This window comes from Falco biarmicus, chromosome 2, assembly GCF_023638135.1.
Source record: "Falco biarmicus isolate bFalBia1 chromosome 2, bFalBia1.pri, whole genome shotgun sequence".
Lineage (NCBI taxonomy): Eukaryota > Metazoa > Chordata > Aves > Falconiformes > Falconidae > Falco > Falco biarmicus.
In genome coordinates this window covers 26,976,362-26,999,032 of record NC_079289.1, presented here as the reverse complement: position 1 = coordinate 26,999,032, position 22,671 = coordinate 26,976,362, and the positions used below count along the sequence as shown (strand labels likewise).

General features: G+C 39.1%; 1 protein-coding gene across 2 annotated transcripts in view; it reads left to right on the top strand.

Moving 5' to 3' along the window:
- Positions 1–19,151, top strand: part of CCDC169 (coiled-coil domain containing 169) — a 51,597-nt gene extending 32,446 nt beyond the window's left edge. For both annotated transcript variants that reach the window (XM_056329573.1, XM_056329572.1), the window contains 4 exons: positions 9,446–9,544; positions 9,695–9,748; positions 13,537–13,613; positions 17,103–19,151. In XM_056329573.1, coding sequence (XP_056185548.1) covers positions 9,446–9,544; positions 9,695–9,748; positions 13,537–13,613; positions 17,103–17,205 — 333 coding nt within the window. In that variant the 3' untranslated portion in view covers positions 17,206–19,151. The remainder of the gene's footprint in view (positions 1–9,445; positions 9,545–9,694; positions 9,749–13,536; positions 13,614–17,102) is intronic.
- Positions 19,152–22,671: the final 3,520 nt, after the last annotated feature.

The following is a 22,671-nucleotide window of genomic DNA, read 5'->3' as shown; positions in this document are numbered from 1 at the left end:
TGACCGCAGAACTGAGACCCTCACACAACCACCTCAGGGTTGTTCAGGCTGTCAGTTTTATACTGTAAGTAGAATGTGTGGCGGTGTCACACTGGAGAAGGTGTTGGTAACATGGCAGGAGGGGAATGTTGGGTTTATGAAAACGCGTAACAAAGACTCTACTTCAGTAGGTGTTGATAACTGCCTATAGGGAATGTCAGCACTTTATAATGTCATAGGAAATGTTGACAATTCTACTAGAAAGTGACTGTTAAATGAACTTTATTGCTCTTGCTGGATTAAGTCACCAGTAGCTCTGTGGGAATAAGAAATCTGGTATCCTGTCTTTTGTGAAACTTGGGAGTATTTTGGAGAAGATTCTGCAGCCTGGTCTGACTGCCCTAAGCTGTATCCTGCCTCCTTGCAGACCTCCCCTTCCTACTCCTTTCATCTGACCTCAGACAAGTATTTTGGATGCCTTGAAGAGACCTTTTCGTTTTGCCGTTTTTATTTTCCTTGTCATAGTGGTGGTGGTTGGTCCTCCTGGTGGCCTTGCACAAACCAGCAGGCAATTTTATTTACATCACTTTGTGGTATTCCCAGAGGCAGAATATGTTTTATATTTCAAAGAAAACAATCAGGGAAAAATCTTGCAGGCAAGGGACATTTATTACTGGCTGTTCTTAAAAAGTCCATCGACATCGGTTGACTTGGGACCCTGGGATATCTTCCAGAGAATATGCATAAGGAAGCAATCAGGCCGACCAGAAAAGATACTAAGTGAAGCATTTCAGAGCCAGCAACAACTTGTTCTGGCAATCTGAACCATGGCAACGGAGGGCTGCATTCTGCCGCCTTCCTCCTGGAGTCAGCAGCTAACCTCTAGGAGTGATGCTGTGGAGACCATTGACACCAGGATTTAGGGTAGCGGTGCCCCACACCCATTACACTGAAGGAGCCTGAGATTTCCAAGTCTTCAGGCTGGTTTCTTTACCCTGGCTGTTGCACATGTCTGGTGCACATAAGACGCGCTGCGTGCGTGGAGTTCAGCTCTGGGTCTGGTTTTGACTATGAAGATGGTGCTAACCGCGAGGGGGCACTTGGCATTTAGACAAGTGCCGGGAGCCTGTCTGCGCCTCTCCTGAAGCCCTTAGAGGATCCGTGCGTATATACCGAGTGCATGTTAGTGCATATTTTCTGTAGAAATATGCTAAATAATTTTTGTGTATCATTTTCTCGGTAGCATATGACTAGTGAGTTTATTGTTATCAACTTAATATAATTTTCTGTTACAACAAAACTAAAGATGTATTGCTTTTTGCTCTTGATGGGTTTAAAACATGTTAAAAGATTCAGCTAATCAGCTGATGAACATCAGCTCCTAGTGTTGGAGGGAAGAGTGTTTATTTTCTAAACAAAACTTCATTTGATTTAAAATGTCAAGTAGGATGGATTGCAAAGGCTTCTTGTGTTCCTTTTTTTTTTCTACACGACTGACAGATATATTGCTTCTGTTTTAACTCATGGAGAAAAGTTAAAGAGCATTAGAGCTGAAGCAAATTGCCATAAAGATCAATAGTTTGCAGGAGCTAGACTCTGGTGAAAGCAAGTTTGAGCCTCTTGATGGTGTCATGGATTTGTCACCTTGTCTGTTGTGAAATGATTTATGGAAATTACCATCTCTGTTGCCACTGGTAGCAGGGCAAGGAAAAATCCAGAATGAGTACAACATATGTGGGTGGCCTTAAAAATTCAGCTGCAGTGTCATTCTGTATAATTTCATTTTCTGGCAAGTGTTAAGTGAAATTTGTAATTTTAGTCGAATGAAAAGGAAATTGTGTGAAAAAAAGATGAACTGGAGAATTGGTGTTCCCTTTGTGGAACTCCGGGCTTTGGTCACTGCTGGACAGAAGACTTAATGTATCATTGCTCTGAGAGTGAATCTTGCTAAGCCCTGCAAAATTCCATTACATAAAGAAAGTATTCATTTAAAATCTCAGTGTGTCTTTTAGCTTAGCAGCTTGCTCAGAGTGGTTTCACATGGATGACTTACTGAAAACTAAAGGATCTTAAATTCAGGTTAAATGCCTTAGCTTATGTCTCCTTTTCAGGAACACATTGTCCAGCTATTCAAAACTTAGTAGAAGAACCTGTAATAAACCTATCTTTGAAAACCCATTTCAATATTCAGTTACACCACTTCTAAAAGCTTTTTCAGAATTTATCTTACTGGTTCATCCTGGAGTTTTGTTGGCAATTTCCCCCTCTGGGGGAGTGCTGCATACTGGGAGGCTCCTTCTGGTTCTCTTGAGCTCTCACTGGTCCTTGCTTTGTATTGACACTTTTCTGTGCTCCAAGAACTCTGCTATAAGTCTGTGTTACTGTATGCTTTAAACTCTGTTTTCTGTGAGCTTTTGCTTTTGTGTTCTTTTGTTGTATTAAGCACTAAGCTGATCATACAACCATGAGCACTGAGAATTGAATCTGTTTTGGTGAGGTTTCTTTCTGCTTCCTTCCTACAGAATTTAGGAAAGACAAATCCAGCCCTTAATGATCTGGCTGAGTTCATGTGCTGGAGTTTCTCACTTCTTGATTTGTAATGTTGTGCAGCAGCTAAAAATTCCAGATGCCTAAGGTCTCAGCTAGCACTTCAATTAGTGCCTTGAAAGTAGGGGTGGGAGGTAATTTACAATAGTCCTAGCTAAAGTGGGTCTCTAGAAGCTCTCTGAAGTTTTACTATTTTAAATTTTCTTGTGACTGCTTTTGAAATTGCGTTTTATAGTGTTTGTGGACTTGGGGAGGTCTTTTAGTTGAGTAGGAACACCTGTATCACTAGATTCCTATAAGAACTTCAGTATTGCTACGCTGAGCTCTGCATCATCAGTTAGGTGCGTGGACCCAGGAATAGAAGTCAGAACACTGAGTTAGCTGCCTAAGTTTCCTAGGTATTAACTGGGAGAAAGGCAGCTAGATTGGGATTCAAAACAGTGTGTAATTGCAAGTTGGTAAGAAACATCCAAGAATTGTGTCTGAAATTTCAGAAGTAAGCATGACCTTGCAGCCTTTCTCACTTGTTCCTCTTCCATTCATGTAAATTTTGCATTTCTGACTGATTGATGGCCTGGCTTAAAAAAAATATCTCAGTAGCAGTTAAGTATGATGGCAAGGGCACTCTCAGGATATGAGATATGAGAACTGAAGCTCTGAGGGTGGCAGAGGACTAAAATGCAACCCATCTAAACTCTTTGTGAGTTATTTTTTAGGCTGTTAGACAGTATTCCTTCCTCATGTGATGTGGCTGAAGCGTGCTTCTCAGGTTGTGCCCCATCAGACAGATCACCAGAAAGCTTTGCTTTGAGACTCCATAAAGGCTTTCAGCAGCAAACTAAGGAGCTTGATTAAGCTTGTGCTTATGGGCAACCACAACAGCAACAGCTCATATGCCTACCTCAGTTACATGGCAAAATCAGATGTGAAGAATGTAAGAGATTGCATAGGTTGCTGCATTAGCATTCTGCTTGAAGTGCAATTTAGACCCTAGTCCCTTTTTGATTTGGGGCTTCACTTCCCAAGCTATACATGGGGAATAATTTTTAATTTATTTCACAGGAGAATTGTAAGCATAGGTACATTTCAAATTATGAGGCACCCAGATAATATAGGGATGGTAACCATATACTGTAGTATCAATCTATTTTCGTCTGCTTGCTCATGAGAAGCAGTGTAGTGCACCGTTTGTTTGCTTGTGGTTGGATATCATCCTTGCTCTAGAGCTGAATGAATGCCCAGGCATCTGCACTGCACCAGCTGCATTGGCAGCAAAAAATAGACAGTGCTTCTGAAAAGATTAAATGAAAAAAGATCTAAACCCCTACTTTGTAGGTGAAAGAACTCAAAGAAATTAGATGAGTACAATCACTGAGGAAATACCAAATTGCTCTGTTGTGAGTAACAGCTGCAACACCTAGTCTTACTGTTTGATATAACATTGATGGACAATCTAGTGAGGAAATAAACAGTGGGCTGTGGATTTGCACAGAACAAATCTGGAGAGCATCATGAACTTCTGTATTTACTGTGTTTAAGCTGACTGTAGTCATACAAAATATGTTGTAGGTGGTACAAAATATGTTGTACAAAACATGCTGTCACATGGTTGTGATCTTTAATATGCAGTCAGGTAAAGAAAGCAAAAAATAAAATTAGTTACCTCGCTTGACAGTGCTGAGGTTTTCTGTATCTGTCTTGTTTAATTCTGTACAGACACTGAAGTAATGAAATAGCATATGAACCTGGTGGAATTTGGCCAAATCTTTTCTTTAATCTGCAGCTTACTTTTTCTCCTTGAATGGGCCAGTGTTAACTATAGGAGCCTTCTGTGTTAGGAGAAAGATTTCATCTGCATCCAAGGTACTTCTGTTTTAATTAGAAAAAGACCAAAAAACCCCCAAATCTTTTAATGTCTCCAGTGTGTCTGTTGTAACAGATTAAAATTAATAACAGTTCAGTCATGTGTGAAACATTCTTGAAAGATGAGGCTCTTCTGTAGCTCCTTTTTTAAAAAAAAAAAAAAAGAAAGTGGGACTGGTTATTCTCTCTTGGCAACATGTTTTACAAGTACTGTGCCTTTTGCCATGCTCCTGCAAAATCTTGACTTCAATGGAAATCATTCCTAGGGAATTCACAGCAACAGCCAGAAATGTTACTGCAAATTTTATGAAAAATAAAATTTGAAGCTGAATAAGTAACGTGTTTTATAGATAATTATGAAAAGAATAAAAGACACAGTGAGTTGCAGATGATAGAAAGGAGAAGACTGGAGATTTCAAACAAGTAAATGTAAGAGATGTATATGCTTGGTGGCTCCCTGTTAGAAACCATTGGTAGGACTATCACTTTACACATCGAGAAAATAGAATGGCTTGATGATGTCCAAAATCAAGGATATAAGTTATGGACCTGAGATGAAAATGCTTTTATAAGAATGACATAATCTTTGGAGAAATGACAAATGGTATTTTCAAGTTCACTCTGGAACAGACTGAATAATACTGTGGGAGGCTGGATGGATGCCCAGAAAAGTGGAAACTGAACTGTTCAGCCAAGGTACTGACTGAGGGATGGAGGGCACAGTTGTAACAATAAAATGAAGGTCACAGAATCACAGAACTGTTGAGGTTGGGAGGGACCTCTGGAGGTTGTCTTGTACAGGCCACCTACAGCCAGTGGCCCAGGATGATGTCTAGATGTTTTTCTAATACCTCTAAGGAGAGAGACTCAACAACCTTCCTGGGCAACTTATTGCACTGCTCAGTCACTCTCACAGTAAAAAAGTGTTTCCTGATGTTCACAGGAAACCTCCTGAGTTTCAGCTTGTGCCCAGTGCCTCATGTCCTGTCACTGGGCACCAGTGAAAACAGCCTGGCTCTGTCCTCTTTGCACCCACCCTCTGGTGATTATACACATCAATAAAATCCCCCCTCAGCCTTCTCTCCTCTAGACTGAACAATCCCAGATCTCTTAGCCTTTCCTTACAGGAGAGGTGATCCAGTCCCCTAATCATCCCCATGGCCCTTCACTGAACTCTCTGCAGTATGTCCATGTCTCCCTTGGGGAGCCCAGAACTGAACACATTACCCCGGGTATGGCCTCACCAGGGCTGGGTAGAGGGGAAGCATCGCCTCCTTTGACTTGCTGGGAATGCTTTGCCTAATGCAGCTCAGGATACAGCTGACCTTTGCAAAGAAGGGCACGTTGCTGGCCCATGTCTGCCAGGACACCCAGGTCCCTTTCTACCATGCTGCTTTCCAGCTGGGCAGCTTCCAGCATATATCAGTTCATGGGGTTGTTCCTCCCCAGGTGCAGGACTTTGGACTACTTGTTCAACTTCATGAGGCTCCTATTAGCCCATGTCTCCAGCCTGCTGAGGTCCCTCTGGATGGCAGCACCACCCTCTGGCCTATCAGCCATTCCTCCCAGTTTGGTGTCATCTGTAACCTTCCTGAGGGGACACTGTGCCCCATCATCCAGATCATTCATGACGATTTTAAACAGGACCAGACCCAGTATTGATCCCTTAAGGCTTATATTAGGTTTGGGATGTTTTTACCATTAGCATGCATTCATAACCTCTCTGAGAAATAGATGATATAAGGGCACTGGCCTTCTGGATCTGAGGTTTGCATGATAAATAGGGAAATTAAAAAAAATACATGAAAAAAAGAAAGGGAGAATATCTGGGGAGAGTCATATTATCTTCCTTTCCATGTGTACCAGGAAAATCTGGTAAATAAATGCATAGTGAAGCATTAAGGTCATGAGAAGAAATAACTGATCATTAAGGCAATGATAAGGTAATCAGTACAGAAAGTGAAAGGATTCAGCTATTCTGACTAGGGAGATGCTCGAGTTAGAAATAAAAATAAACAAAATTTTTGAAAAGGATACTTTGTTTATACAGGGGGCCTAAGCAGACAAATGGAAGAACCTGACTAGCCTGATACGTAGTAACACTGATAATGAAAACAAGAAGGGATAATTATTAAAGGTATGCATTTGGCAGGAAAGATCAAAACAGAGATAGATACGGTATGTTGCAGGTGTGAAAGACTTTTACATCAGTGTTGTTCATTCTTTCATCATCTGTTTGGGTTAATTCATCTTGAGATCGATAGGAAAACAAATTTTAGTCACAGTAATATTGGGAAATAATATTGAAATATGTATTGAAACAATATGGCTCTAATATTAGGACACCAATATTTTCTTTTCTATATATAGCTGTCTACCTCTTGGCTAGATCTTGAATTCTTACTACAGGTCTCATTAATACAGTTGAGTGAGTATAGAGTCTTTTATCTAGATATATCTAAGCAGGCATCTTCTGTGGAATAGTTGTGTAAACAAAGAGGTTTGCAGATGTTTCAGTGCAGAGTAGCCCACCGCTGCTCCAAAAGGACATGTGTCTCCCGTAACCCATGTGTCATACCTGCCACACATCAATGTCTTGGAACCTCTAGGGCATCTCAGATGGCCCCCGAACTGAGCTCTGAAGCTGTTCAGCTGAATGAATTGCTGTGCATCATTGGCTGTATTGACTGTGATGCTTAGCAGGAGCTTCACAAATGGACACTCAAATGTAGATATCTTCACCTTAGACTGAATCCCATACATACAGTCAAATATAGATATAAATATAAAACTTGGATGGATTAATTTGGATATAATATTATTAGATTACTTCCAGAAATTGTATTGTATGTGATACTTGTAAATAAAGACTAAAACCCAAGTGCCTAGTAATAATGATGAGGCACAGATCTCAGTGGATGTAATAGTTAACACTTTTTGTCAGAAAATACTGGATAATAAGGAGGGAATGCATTTTTAGAATTTGAAAATCTAGAAGAACATTGCAGAAAAGCCAGTCAAAAAAACTGTCAGATCAAGTTATCATGAATTAATTAATTTTAAATTAAATGTGTATATATTGCCTAAGTTTTCAGTAAAGGCAGACACAATAAAATGCAAGACAAAGGAAGAAATATCTAATGTCAGCCAGTGCCTAGAAGAGGAAATGACAGTAACTAAATCCTAAGGAAAACTCAAGGAGCTGGGCATGCTTAAATTGAGGGAAATGTGTAATCTGTACCTTAGGATTCTGAAAGAACAGGCTTGCTACATCACTGATCTGATAGCAAGTGGTTTTAATAAAGTTGTGGATGATGGCATTGTGTGCATTGGAGAAAAGAATTTTTTTCGTTTCAGTTTTAAGATAGAGAAAGAGAGGAATAATGCAGAACAAGACTGAAAAATGGATGGTAGGCAAACCTGTTGACATTCTGTGATGAGACAATAGATTTGTTGTCACAATAAATACAGTAATCATGTTCATTGTGACCTCTGATAAAGATACCATGTCACATGGAAAATAACTAATTTGGAGAAAAAGAAGATTAGTAGGTTTGTGAAGGACTAAAGAGCTGGAAAATGGAACGTAATAGCAGTGACTAGTGAAGGAGGCTGCTGGGGGAGTACAAGCAGAGTTCTTCCAGAACCAGTTTAGGAGTAATCTTAACACTTATTGCATGACCTTGATACACAAAGTAGAAATAGGTTGTGATATCTCTCCTGATACCAATTGTGTAATATAATGGGATCTGGATGTTGTTTAGAAAAAGAACAACACTGAAGACTAGATTATTAAAATGGGATTAAAATTTAATAGTGTAGACCAAGGGATTTAGGAAATAGTAAATAAATTCTGTTATGAATTGAGAGCTGATCACCTGGACATGCTGCAGAGGAGAATCTGGGTATTCCAGCTGATCCCTTGTTGACTGTGAGCCATCACCGTGCAGCTGTGAAAAAGGAAAATGCAATCCTAAAACTTCTGTACACAGTTTACAGGAGTATTACTGACATTGTTCAGGGCAGTGAGGTGGCTTCTGGAGTACTACATACTCAATACAGTTCTGTTCTCCAACCGTAAGAAGGTTGAGCTCCAGCCTGATGTACAAAGGGGTTACTTTGATGATTAGAGGAAAGGACAGCCAGCTGTGTGAAAAATGATTTTTAAAAGCTCATCTTATTTATACTAGTAAAATGAATGTTGAAAAAATGTGTTCCTGTCTTCTGTCTATTCATGCTGAGGGCAAACACCAGGGAGGAAGGAGAACAGTTATCTTAGAAATCATTTCAATAGAGAAACAAACAGTTATAAACTGAACTTGAATAATGTAAGACAAGGAAATAAAAAAGCCATCTACATTTAGAGTCGCCCAGTAAGAATGTCTCTAGTGGATGGAGTGGATCAATTTATGAAAGAGAAGCAGTTTCCCGTGTTAGAAATGGAGGAGCACCTGCTTGGGTGTGTGTTCTGCTTCCAGTGCCAGTAATCAAAAACAGTCTCTACCACTCTTGGTCTAGCTCATCCCAATTGTAGACAAGGTAGATGGCTACACACCTAAGACAGATAGTTGCCCCACAAAATACTGCTTTCTAGCCAAGCTGTCATGAGTTACTTTGACATCCCATGTGCCTCTTCAGCCAGTCCAGCAGCTCTCTCAGCAAGTGGTTTGGAAATGGATGTACAGGTGAGATCTGAAATCTTCCTCCTACCGAAAAGGACCCATCAGAGTGAACTTTTGTTAGCAGTAAGGAGCAATTCTTGCTGGTCACCACAGGGTGACTTTACTAATCTATCAAGGAGCAGCAGTGTGGAAAACTGTATCTGTATCATTTTAACACAGTGGAAATGTGTAGCACATAACTTGATAATTGTAGCATATGGTTAATTGCCTTTGTCTCTGCAGTGTACCAGGCACAACCATGTAAACAAAAAGTGCACAAGAAGCAATTAGAATGACAAACATCATAATGCTTGAAGAATAAGGACTATGATGATGATATCTTTATACAGAACGGAAATATTTATAAAACATCATTTTATCTACTGTAACCACAGGGTTCCTTAAAGGAGGTTCTTAAACAACTAGAAGAAGAGAAGAAAAGGCTCCAGAATCAGCTAAAAGACTATGAACTTAGCCTGGAACAAGAAGCAAAGGTTTGTAATCACTGTATGCCTCTAATCTATGAAAGCCATTATGTTGTCTGACAAACAGACAATAGAATAGTTTCACAAAATATGTCACTGGAAAAAAGCTTTTAAAATATTTTGCTTAATTCTAGCCTATATCCCTTATTTCAACTGTAGGCTTACCACAAAGCTAACAATGAGCGGCGCATATACCTCTCAGAGATTTTACAGGTAAGAAAAATGTGTGACTCAATAACTTTTAAAAATCAGTATGCTTTCTTAGTATAGCAACAGCATCTGTTAACACCTTAGGTCAAAGCCTTTTGTCACTTAATTCATCTACCAAATCCATTACAAAAGCTGCCTTTTAAACATTTTGAGAGCTAGAAATTGAGATATTGCTACAGTTTATTTATTTTTAAATACTATTTTTGCTTTTGTGTCAGTTGGTGTTTCATTGTTCCCAAGCACAGTCAGTGCCCTTAAATGAGAAAGCTGAAGCAATTTTCTGATACTTGCCCATCCATTAGTCGCAGGAGTGCTATGCCAGTTTAATGTTTCAGTTGAAAAGAACAGAACCAAATTTTTAGCAGTAGTGACACCGACCTTAAGTAGCAATTCCTCTTTTTTGTATTTCTCCTTTTATTCTTTTAAAGACAAACTAGCCATCCAGCTCAGAATGATGATACAGCATGTATTTCAATTAAATTTATAAGCTAAAGGATAAGATACCTTGTTTTGGTGAAATCAGAGGTTAAATTTTATTGCTGCACATTATGTAATACATAAAAATTGATACTGCAAACTGAAGGAACCTGTAAAGATTTCTAGTACTTCTTAGTCTGAAAGAGCTCTTAATTTCTGAATTATGTAAAAGTAATAGTTTAGTGTGATACTCAAGAATGACTCACTGAATCCCTGTCATAGCTAACTGGGGTGAAAGGCTGTAATTAGCAGTGTTTCCATGTGTCTGCACAGCGGGCAACTGATTCTCTTGCACGGTTCATTGCTGCTCTGGGAAATCTGAAAGAATTGCTTAAACTAACTTTCCAGCATGAAACCAAGAAAAAAACCCCCAGTAAATGCCCACGATAACTGTTAATATCTTTGCATTAACAATGAAACTGGGAACTGCTGGAGGAAGAATATAGGAAAGAAAAGATGATTTTATTGCTGAACATGCTAGTAAGAGGAGTGCCTCTGTTCAGCTGCCTAGAAAAGCACTTAAATGTGCATAAAGCATTATTTGAAGTGAGGTATATGCACTGGCATGTTGCTTAAATGGAGCATTAGGGACTAGGATTTTGCCACTGACACTCAAGGTAGGTAGCACATTTTATTCTTAGTAGTCAGTTATTTGCCCCCATGATTTCAGAATCATATGAGAGCAAAATAATACTCTTCACTTTAATCTCCCTATCATCTCTCAGTGTTAAACACCCAATCTAAAGTAGTTGTAGAGGGTTCCTCTGTAGCCTATGGAGAGAGGAGCATGTTTAAGGTGCAAGCCATCACACCTGTTCTAGATCAAGATGAAATTAATTTCCCAGGGACTTATCAGTCCCTCCTCCTGAGCTGTGAGCAGAGCCTATGTGAGTTGTTTGTGTGATCAGACACTGATGTTTTACATTGCTAATCTGAACATGGCAGTCAACCTAATCATGGTTGGTTGTTGGTTACAAAAGGACCAGTGGCTCCTCTGGTCTTTTCAGGTCTTGTTCAGGTATGGATTTGATTTGATTGTTTCCTTTATATTATTTTAAAGTCTGTGTATATACGCCCTCCCTTTTAACAGTTCATTTTAACAATAGAGGCAGAAGTAAACTCACATTCAGTCCAGACTTTTTCAGCTGTAATTCTCTGTTCTAAAGTCTGCACAGTAATGTTGGTAGTAGTCAAGTTAGAAGGATTTACTCATAGGCTAACATTTTCCCTACATTCCAAAGTAAATATACTACAGGATATTGTTATTATATATTACAGTGACACTCTTTGTTACAGAGAACGTATATAATGTCTTTTTAGGCTTTTTTTCCTCGTTATGTTTGTGCTTTTCTATAGTCCACAGTAAAAAAAAAAACATATTAAAAAAATTGTAGAATGGAAGTTTCCGCTACTAGGTGTTAAAAAAATCCCAGGTATTTGGATTTTTTTTCCTAGCTTGTTTTGGATCCCTCCTGAAGCCTGTGGCAGAAGCAGAAGGCAGAGATACTTCTCAGCAGCCATTTCTTTTAATTACCTTTTTTATAATAGAGCACTTTTTCTGCTGTTTTACAAAATATCTTCTGAGTGCTTTTGTTGTTTGCCTTGTCTGGATCTATATGGATATAGTAAATTGTAAATGATGGTTTTAAAATAAATTAAAGATTTCACAAACTTGGGAAGTCATGCTAGAGGCACCAACGGTTTCTGGTGTATTCATGCTTGCTTTTTTTTTGTTTTGTTTTCTGTCTGAAAAAATGTTGGTTTGGGATTTGAACTCCACAAATCTCAAAACACTTTCTGATATTATTCGGAAATCAGTTTAAGAAGCAAAGAACAATAGCAGAACTTTGAAAAGGCCGTTTCTTTCATGCCTTTTACTAGTATAGTAGACTCTGACTTGCGATTATGAATTCTTTGCAGAAAAAACCCACAATTAATCACAATTATCTGCTTGTGCAATAACAGCTCGTTTTAGTTGGAATAGGTCTGGAGTAAACTTTACCAGCAAAGAGACTTTTAAGGACAATAATCGTATATACTGGCACTCTATATTCATATAAGTAATAATTTAAAAGAATGGTGAAGGCAATCGTAGTACAGGCCTTGCCTTGTGTCACAGAATCACATCTGCCTAGAAAGACGATGAATTATACTAGTCACCATCTTTAGTACTAGAGTTCCTTAAGTGTAAAAAATTTCTTGCTTTCAAGAGGGTAAATCTGTGCAGATCCTATTCCATTTTTATGCTTGCACTCTGAAAAGACTGTTTTAGTTACAGCTACAACTGGGTCAAGAACACTTGCCTGGTGCATTGTATATTTGGAAGCACAGTAGAAACCTTTTGTCTTGTAAGCAGTGAGACACGCTTCTTTTTAGTGCCAGAATTTTTTTCTCACAAGCGCAAGATGTTTTCACACATGCTATAAAATGTAGCATTTTAATGTAATGTAATAATCCAAAGCTTGAGCCTTGTTTAGGTAGCCCCAAAATCTAGCTGTAGGCTTTGAAAAAGCCTCCACTGATCTGATGTAGCCGATACATGATAATCATGATATATTAAGTATTTATTACATGTTCCTGATGGATCTGTTTAAAGGGGCTGAGAAAACTTTATTCACTTACACTTGATACCCAAGTGTGCACAGCAGCCAGGCAAGCCCTAAACTTTCTGCATTTTCTAATTTTCTGCCCACAGTATGCCTGTCCCTCTGAGATGCAGTAAAGTAATGGTAAACATGGTGAAGGCAGCTGGGTGAGAAGGGAACCCTTGGAGCTAAGGAACGAGGGAACCAAGTGATTTAGTCCTGCTTGGATTCTGTTAAATGCAAGACCCAGGGTAACAACCGAGGGGTTTTTCTATGTGTCCAGTAAAGTAAACTTCTAGAGTATGCAGAGATTTCCATGCTGTGTTAATGTTTTTTTCAAGTAATTCCTGTCCTTAATTAATGGTTTAATCATTCAAAAATACAATTAAGTGATTATAATTTGTTTCTTATTCAGGGAGGTATGTTAGGAAAAATAATCCTTCTTCATTGAAAATGTGGAGTTATAGGTAGCATGACCAAAAACATGCTGATTGAAATTACGTATTCTCTGATCGTTCAGCTCAATAAATAATGGTATTTTTGCACAGCAAGGGATTTTGGCATGTGTTCAATTCTCCAAATCAACAAGGCATCAGTATAATATCTGCTTAAAGTACTTTATGGTGATAAGGCCATAGCGGGTCAAAATTAGTTTGGAAATATTTTACTTCTTTAACTGTGATTGTTGTTAGCATTTAACTTGTTTTGTAAAAAAATTGGCTATTGCAGACCTCAGCTACACTTAAAATCATTGAAAGGCAAAAAACAAATGCTCTGACTGGCAAGAGAGAAAACCAGATACTAAGGTAAATTTTCTTTATATTTCCTCTGTTTTCTGGTTTATTATTTTTTGCTAAATACTGTGTTTTGAATATTGCAACTTTCTGTTCATGGTAAATAGCACTGAGCATAATTCTACTGACAAAGTATTAATCTTAACATAATATTTGATACTGTTTTTCAATCAGTTTTATTTAATACTAAGTATGTTGCAATATTGAAAATAGATGTATTCAAGTGGCCTTTCTGAAATCTTACAATACCTCTGATGTCCTTCTCTTTCAACCTGCCTTTAAAATGGATCATTTTTTTCTGTATTACTGCAGAGTTGAGAATAGCAAGTATACCCTTTAGTCCATTAAGAGTGATTCAATTAAATAAATGCCTTGCTTGGTCCTTTTTAGCTAATAGAGGTTGTAAAGCTTTTTGTGGATGATAATGTGAGTGATTTTAGATGACAACATATAAAGACTTCATTGTTTAACAGATTTCTGTTTAGTTACATGGGTTATAAATTTAAATTTGAAAAGAGCCCACCCTCTCTGAGCTACATAGAAATAAAATTAATTTCTGATTGTAGTGCTTGTGGGAGAGCTTGAAATTGGAGGACGTTTATTTTTCAGCTGGACTGAAAATGTTGAGAATATAAAATACGAAGAATATAGGGATTCATGTCAAAATTGTGTTGGACCCAGTATCCTGCCTCCAGCGGCCATAAGTAGATGCCAACAAACAAAAGTGTGTAAGCAGGCAGATATAATATTTGCTTTTGGAGCTCTCCCAAATACTTTGTTTGGAGACTTCCTGAGCTAGTATGTTTTCTGTGTATTTAGTATCTCACAGTAAATACTCTTACCAATAAACCCACTTACCAATATTATCAAAACGAGCATACCCAATATATATTGGGAACTTCAGCAAATGTAATGAGTAAATTATAAGCATGAAATTGTGTAGGTATATTTGCTGACTAGCTTTATCCTTTCATTCTGTGTAAGCACAGAATCACAGGATTTCAGAAATCAGAACACTAGATCTTAATGCTCGAGGAGATGACATTAAAAGAATATGAATTAATGTAGTACAATATGAATTAAAGACTATAACTAAAGTTTCTTAATACAGAAAAAAAGCATGTATAGGTTTGAGGGGGTACATCAGACCCCACCAGCTGCTGCTTCTGGTCCCAGTGATGTTTAACATACTTCATGTGGAGAAGGTCAGGAAGCTAGAACTAGAATTCACTGTCTCTGCTGGAAGGTTAAATATCATCAGCCAGATATTGAGATTTGCTGAGGGTTAGAACTGTGATTATCTGGGGATTTTTTATACTTTATTTTAGTAGACCATTACTTATGCTGAAATTATATGACAGTACATTTCCGTAATTTTCTTTATATCAAACAAAAGAAAATAAAGTGTAAAATAAAATAGTGCCCTGTAATTGCTCGTCTCAGAAGATGCATATTGTAACAAAATATCCCCTTTCAACGCATTTTCCCTCAGGGGATTCTTTTTAATTTTTCAAAGTACTTTATGCACATGAAGGGAATTTTTCATCTTTTAAATTGCCCTTACTAACAAAAAACATGGTTTACAAAGCACTGGCTTTTATAACTAGGACTTAGAACTTTAAGGTCAAACTTTGGCTTTAGTTGGCAACATGGAGATAAGAATGGGGATTTGGCATAGTTTGTATTTTAAGGAAACACTAGAATGTAAGTAAGGACCCTTTGATCATCACAAGGTTAGCACAGCCATTGTTATATTATTCCTTTTTAATTATGTTTTGATTTACAGCCTGAAGGCTGTTCATTCAAGCTGACATTAATGAAATATTTTTATTCAAATGAGGGAAGACCTGCATGACTGAAAATAAACATGTTCTTGAGAATAATTTGAAAATTTTCTGTCCAGAGTTTTTCTCTCACTTCTCTTGACCTTTCAGAAAATGTCTGCCTTCATTGGATTCCAAACCATACTAAGAAACTATGCTTAAAGTTTAACTATAGGTGCAGGTTTGGAAAACCCAACCAGCATATTAAAGCAACACCAAAACATTTTTGAGTAGCAATTCTGAACACTAATTGTCAATGCATTCAGTTTCCTGGCCACTCAGACCTAGAAGCCAAGTTCATTAAAGGTCTTTCTTACAGAATTTCACAGGAAAAGAAGAAGATAAGCTAGCTGTCGGTCGGGAAAAACATGAATGTCTTGATGACTCATGTCTCTGATGAAATCTGAGCAGCCAATTTAATGTCATCATGAGCCCTTACTGTTTTACTCGGGCATAAACGTGGCTTATTAGCTCAGTTTCAACACTGCACTGGCTGCAGCTACCTGGCTTCCAAGTCTGTAACTCCAACTGGTTTTGGGTGGAAAGAGGTTTTGCTGCCTGCAGAATTCCACACAGACACACAGTGTGTGCTTGGTCCAGTTCTACAGTGATCTACAGATTAATCAATTGATTTTGAGTAATGGATTTATTTGAATAATCAATTATTGAGCAAACTGGGGCCTTGGGTTCTAATCTTCTAAGCTCCAAGTAGAAGTAGTTCCATATCTCTATGGGCAAGGGGGTTGAGTGCATCCTCAGTAAACTGGCAGGTGACACCAAGCTGGGCAGGACTGTTGATCTGCTGGAGGGCAGGAAGGCTCTGCTGAGGGGTCTGGTCAGGCTGGACCGATGGGCTGAGGCCAGTTGCATGAAGTTCAACAAGAAGTGTCGGGTCCTGCCCTTAGGTCACAACAATCCCTTGCAGTGGTACAGGCTTGGGGCAGAGTGGCTGGAAGGCTGCCTGGAGGGAAAGGACCTGGTGGTGCTGGCTGACAGCCAGCTGGACATGATCCAGCAGTGTGCCCAGGTGGCCAAGAAGGCCAACAGCACCCTGGCTTGTGTCTGAAACAGTGTGGCCAGCAGGGCCAGGGCAGTGACCATCCCCCTGTACTGGGCACTGGTGAGGCTGCACTGTGAATTCTTTGTTCAGTTTGGGGCCCCTTGCTTGAAGAAAGATAGTGAGGTGCTGGAGCATGTTCAGAGATGGGCAGTGAAGCTGGTGAAGGGTCTGGAGCACAAGTCTGGTGAGCAGCATTTCCTATGTAAGATCATGGGCTCAAGAGCATGGTCTCCAGAGCAGAGTGGAATACCTGCAGAGAACTGTAACTACATTGACATGAAGTGGTTTTCCATTTCCTAATGGGGATTATGTAATGTCTCCTTAGCCAGTTATCGTTCTCTTTGTGCAGGTGTTCAGTATTCTGTTCACGTTCTTCAAACACCATCATTTAGGTAACAGGAAGCAGTCAGGAACAGTGAGATGAGGAGGGAGTTTGTATGCAGAATAGATGCTCTGCTAGCCTGCAAACCCAGAAATATACTTGTTTTTTCCTCAGTCAGCTTTATTAATTCACAATAGTAATCAGTTATGTAAATATAAAAAGCATGTAAATTTATAGCATTTAAAGCTTACAAGGAATGTGACACTTGATAACTAACTTCACCCATTTTATTTCAGAGGGAGGTACAGTGCTCCAGGAAACCCGAAGATGGTTAATCCTCAAAAAGGATCAATTAAAAAGACTTTAGGAGTGAAGCAACTTCCCAAACTAAAGCACTAATTTAATATCAATGCCAAGAACTTCCAATCATTTAAAAAACACCACCAAATTTAACGGAGCGTTTCCAAATTGAAAATGAAGGTATTTGTGCCAAACCCAGATTGGCATGTCGTCTTAATGGCACTTAATGTAAGTGATCCTTTGCCTGACAGAATTGTTCTTCTAGTTGCCATCTTTGTTCTGGTGATCTCTGACCCTTTCCATTCTGGTTCTTATCAGTGATTCTGTGTGCCAGGATGTTGGAAGCCTTGGAGAATGTTTAATGTCTTTGTACGCTAGGTAGATTCTTTAACTTTTTGACTACACGGCAGCCATTGAAAACAGACAATCCTGGAACATTTTTGACCTCTCAGCCAGGAAGAAGAAAAAGGCATGCTGATGTAACCTGAAGTATTGTATCAACACCCAAACCAATAAATCTCAGATACAGTTCCATCCAAGAGCATGCCCATTCAATATAGGCAGCAAAAAGAACTTCTCAAGTAGTCTGATGTTGGTACAGCTGAACATGCCTTTCATTTGGCTTTTAGAAAGACCAACAGCGTAGTTTGCTAGCCAGTCTGATTTCTTACATGATACCATACGGTAGAGTGCCTTTACAGTTTAAAGTTATATTCTACAAGCTTTATTACTGTAGCAGAGAAGACAGAACAACTCCAAATGTAACTCTTTCAGAGGCTGGCTTACCACAGCTCCTGTGTTGACCGCCACTTTGCCTGCACGGTTTAGAAGCACAGCACCATTGCCAGCTACTTTAGGCGCTGGTAATGGGTAGAAATGAAAGAAAAACAGAACACTTTATTAAGGATTCTTCAGAGCCTATCTTGTGGATGGGTTGTTTCTTTTAAACACTGTATACACATTATGTTTCCTGATATTGGTATGTTGCTATTTTAAATTTGAACTCTCAGATGAACCTTTGTATCCACAGTCTGGGTTCCATAAAAATCTCTATGTATTCTTCAGTGGCACTGATCTGTGTATTTTGAGGATCCAAAACAGTGCCAGTATTTAAAGTAATCTCTTCAAATAAAGTAGAACTACTTTGTATTTTAATTCTTAAGCATGCAATTATTGTTGCAGTTTCACTACCTACACTTTAGTCATTAAACTTCAGCAGAATTTTTCTAAGTGGCAACAGGAAAAATGTTTTGGTAATGAAGCTTCAAGCCTTTGGGTTACATCTTAAAAGCTCTTGGCAGAGCAAACGTGATTGCTTGACTGTCCTTTATTATTTTTAAGAGCATCCCTAGCTCTTTTCAGTATCTAACAAAGCTTTTTGCCTTTTTAAGAGCAGTACTAATAGTTCCTTATTACTGGCAGCATTAAAGTGAGGCTGTAATTAAACTCATACAAAAAGATCAGTGATGGCATTCTAAAATGCAGAGAGAAAAGGCCTGCAGTATTGTACAGCATATTCTGTATGGAAACCCCATTTTTTTCCTCTTTCATAGCATGAGGCTTATTTCAGGTATTTCTTATGTTACTGTGATGCACCTGGTATTATTCTTCCATAAGCAGGGTGGCCTGCCTGGCCAGTTTTTTAGTCACAGTCACAGCTGAAAGCATAGCAGAGCTGATCAGGTTAGCACTCTTCTGTTTCTGTTTTTCACATGGAAAAATTCCAAATTTTGATTGTGCTGGCATTTGTCATCGTGAAGGAGAGGGAAAAAATCACCATAATGGTCCTGTTGGCATAAAAGACAAGGGACATCTGCAGTAGTGAAAAATACCCAGTTCTTGGATTCATGCAGCAGACATTTACTACTGCTGTCTCTGAATCAAATGTTAGTCAATGCACTTGAGTCTGGTCCCAGTAGCACCTCAAAATAACTGGGAACATTGCACAAATATGGTAGAATGGCACTTATGCACAGCAGGAGACTTGGGTGCTTCCCTCATGGGTAGTCCTTACTGAGGACTTAAAAAGAGACTTTTTTTTTTTTTTTTTTTTTTTAAGCCTAGAAAGAGTCGTTTATTGCTAGAGTTTGGTACAGTAATGACCTGAGGAGCAGAGCAGACTGTCCTACTTCATCCCTGTTTCAGCTTGCCAGGAGCAACCTCAGGATTTGAAACTCAGTAGTATGCTAATTAAGCCCTAAAACATGTGTTTGACCATTCTAATTGTGTGGCAGCTGTAAAGTTTGCTGTGCAAAATGGTTATAATTCTGTACTCTTACTCTTTGAATTTGGCATTTCATTTTCCTCCTGCCTTTCTGAAAATAAGGGCACCCCTTGTGATTGTTTGATGACTCAAGTTTCCTTGCAACAGCAAAATTTTTGGTTCAAAAGTGTTTTGTGTTATTTCTTCGGACATGAGCAAAACTTTTTACACTGCTAGCTTTCCCAAATTATGTTGGAATTTTTCATTTGGCTTTGTTGTTTTGGATGGATGAGTGTTTTGAAATTCCTGAATTTCTCTTGTGTGGACTTTTTTTCTTTACTATTATGCTGTGCTCTGAAATTGATTTTGTTTACATTTGTGGCAATGAACAGTTACATGTCTTTATACATTATATTCTATATGAATATTTCAGCACATTTAGGAGTAATTAATCCTTCAAAGCACTTATGTATTATTATTTTAGACATAGAAGACTGAATCACAGAGCTAGGCTTATTTAAAGTAGAGAATGGTGTGTAGTGACGCCTGGTTTTTCTCTGATTTTGTGACAGAGTGATCTTTTGTGATGTTGCTAACCATTGCAGGGTAAATCTGTCTCCTCTGAAGTCTCTGTGCATCATATCCTAAACTGGAGGAATCTGAAGACAAAAATGGGAAATTGAATTGCTGACAGTTGTGATCAGTGAGTGAATGGAGCTAAACATCAGAGAAAGATAGAATTAGAGCTGAATGTTTGAATCTGGCCAAACTTCTTGCAGCACAGAATGTAATTGGGATTCCAGATACACTGGTTGTAGCATGTAAGTGCCTTTAATTGATGAAACAAGAAATCTGATACCCTAATTCAGGACTTGAGAGTATGCTTCCCTTACACAGTTACTCATGTAACTCCACTGGTTTCAGATGAGTCATGATTTTGAAGTAATTATGACATTTTAAGTATTTACCCATATTGTTGCTGGAAAATATGAATTAAAAATCTCAAATTCTGGTAAGCAAACATTTCTTATTTCCTGAAAAACTTTTTTTTTAAAAAAAATAATCTCATGATTTAAGAGGGTATTGAATCATGATTTTTCTTTTTGATAAATCAGTATAGGACCACTGTATTCCTCTATGACAGAACAAAATTAAAATGTTTGCTGGATAGGCATTGACTGTGTGGTTATTATGTAATTATGCAGTATAACCACAGACTCCAGAGAACTTTAGGTGATGAGCTTCCTCACATTCAGGACATTAACAATGAGCAAGATATTTCATTGCTTAAATACTTTGTTTAATGGATTCTTAATATAAATAACTGACTGGGTGGTACAGTTCGCACCTTCCCTAATTCCTGTGATATTCCATCTCCACTGGTCCAGATGAGATGTATAATTTACCTTTAACACATTTCCAGTAGTGGAAAATGCTGTGCAGGCATTTTTAAAAATGTAATGCACACAGTAGCAAGCAAATAAAGAAAGGAAGAAAGAAAGAAACAAACAAACCAACCTCTGTGTTATTAAGCTTCTGCTGCTGCTGCCAGACTGGTCTCAAACCTAAACAATAATTTGAACTAACTCTGGTTGGAAGCAGACATAAAGTACGTGGGTGAAAATCACAGCTAATTGCAACAGTTTTATCTCTTTACATACAGGTGTCACACTAATGGCAGACAGCTCTAGACCAGATAATGAAGCTTTTCAAAGTTGGCAGTACGTCATTTATCTTGGCAGATCAGTTTAACCTTCTCTTCCAAAGATACAAACATTGTATGTAGTTCCTTGTAGGTTACAGCTTGGAATCCAGTTTTTTTGCCCTTCGCTAATCTGTGCCATAAGCTACTGACTAAACTGTGTAGAGCCCAAACGAGTATCTCACGTCTGCAGGAGCAGCATGCACATGGAACCAGTCTTTCCCTATGGTTCTGCGTGCAAACCAATGCACCACTCCACAGAAAAGGCTCACCCAGGCTGTGCTGTCCTCTCAGCAAGAACCAACAACAGCTGAGCTACTGGAATGGGTTTAACCTCTGAAGCCGTTCTGGGTGCTGCCTGTCACAAAGGTGGCTTCCACCACAGTTGTGTCCTCCATGTAGCATGCTCTGTGTGGCTGGCAACATACTCTTAAAATGACTGTCAAGACTCCACAAGTTTTCTCATGGAGGAGAATGAAGGTGTTTTGTGTATTCTGGCTGGTGGAACAGGAAACAGCTAGCTGGCTTAGCTGGGCCCTTGCCATTCATTTCTAGAAATTTCCCATTGTGATTGTGACTCTTTACCAAACTCTCAGATGTTCTTTCCTTAATCAGAGATGGTGGCACATCACCTGATAGGAATGGAAAGAGAGGCATGTGCCTGGTGGTAGTCACACAGCAACGGGAGTTGCACTTTGTTCACCCACAGTACAGAGCTCAGGACTGAGAAGGACAGTAGCCTGCTCCCTTAGCACAGGGCAGTTCTGAGCATCTCGAGTTCCCCCAGCTGAAGTTCCTTTGCCTGTTATAACTAGGGACAAAGCAAGGCTGAGAACACAGTACTGATGTTGCAGATGCTTCAGTGCACCTTGCTAGAAGAGGTTAAACAGCTGCTTGTGCTCATGCCCACGGGTACCTGGGCAGTTCCTAAGTTGGAGCTGGGCTTCTAAGTGTAGGCAATGCAGTTTCTTCAAATTTTGCAGCTAGGAGTGTGCCGTTGCCATGACCTGTCACGTGTTTGAGGATCACCACTACTCCATCAGGATTCCATATCAAAGACTTCCTTGGCGTGGCCTTCCCTGATGGATGCAGCAGAGCTTTACTTCCATGTTAGTAAAGCTCCTACACTCTGGTTCCCATGTAATATCCTCACCCCTCACTTTGTTGCCTGGGAGAAGATGAACTCTGTTCCAGGAACCCACCCGTACAGTGGGGAGAATAGTATGATTCTGGTGCTGAAAAGTGATACGAAGATAAATACGTGAGTTCTGGAAGGAAGCCAACTGGTAAAAACACAATGAGCCTGAGTAGGCCTGACCTAAATCAAATGGGTTTTCTTTTGTCTTACAATGTAAATGGATAACATTGGTGCTATGTTGGTGCAGAAACAGCTGTCGCCACTGCATCTTACTGAAAAGAATTACCAATAAAGATTCATGTCTTATTGGGTCATGGAGCGTTTCCCAATGAACACAGCCCAGCAGTGTCACCAGTTGCTGTGCAAATCTTGTCAAAGGAAAAAATGTCAGCCATGAAAGGAGAAGGACCCCTTGTGAGGTGTGGCTGAGGAGATGCCTCGCTCCCCCCACCACTCTGTACAACAAGCACTTCCTCCTGCAGCTGTCTGATCCCTCCTCACAACTAGCTAGTGTCCTATGGA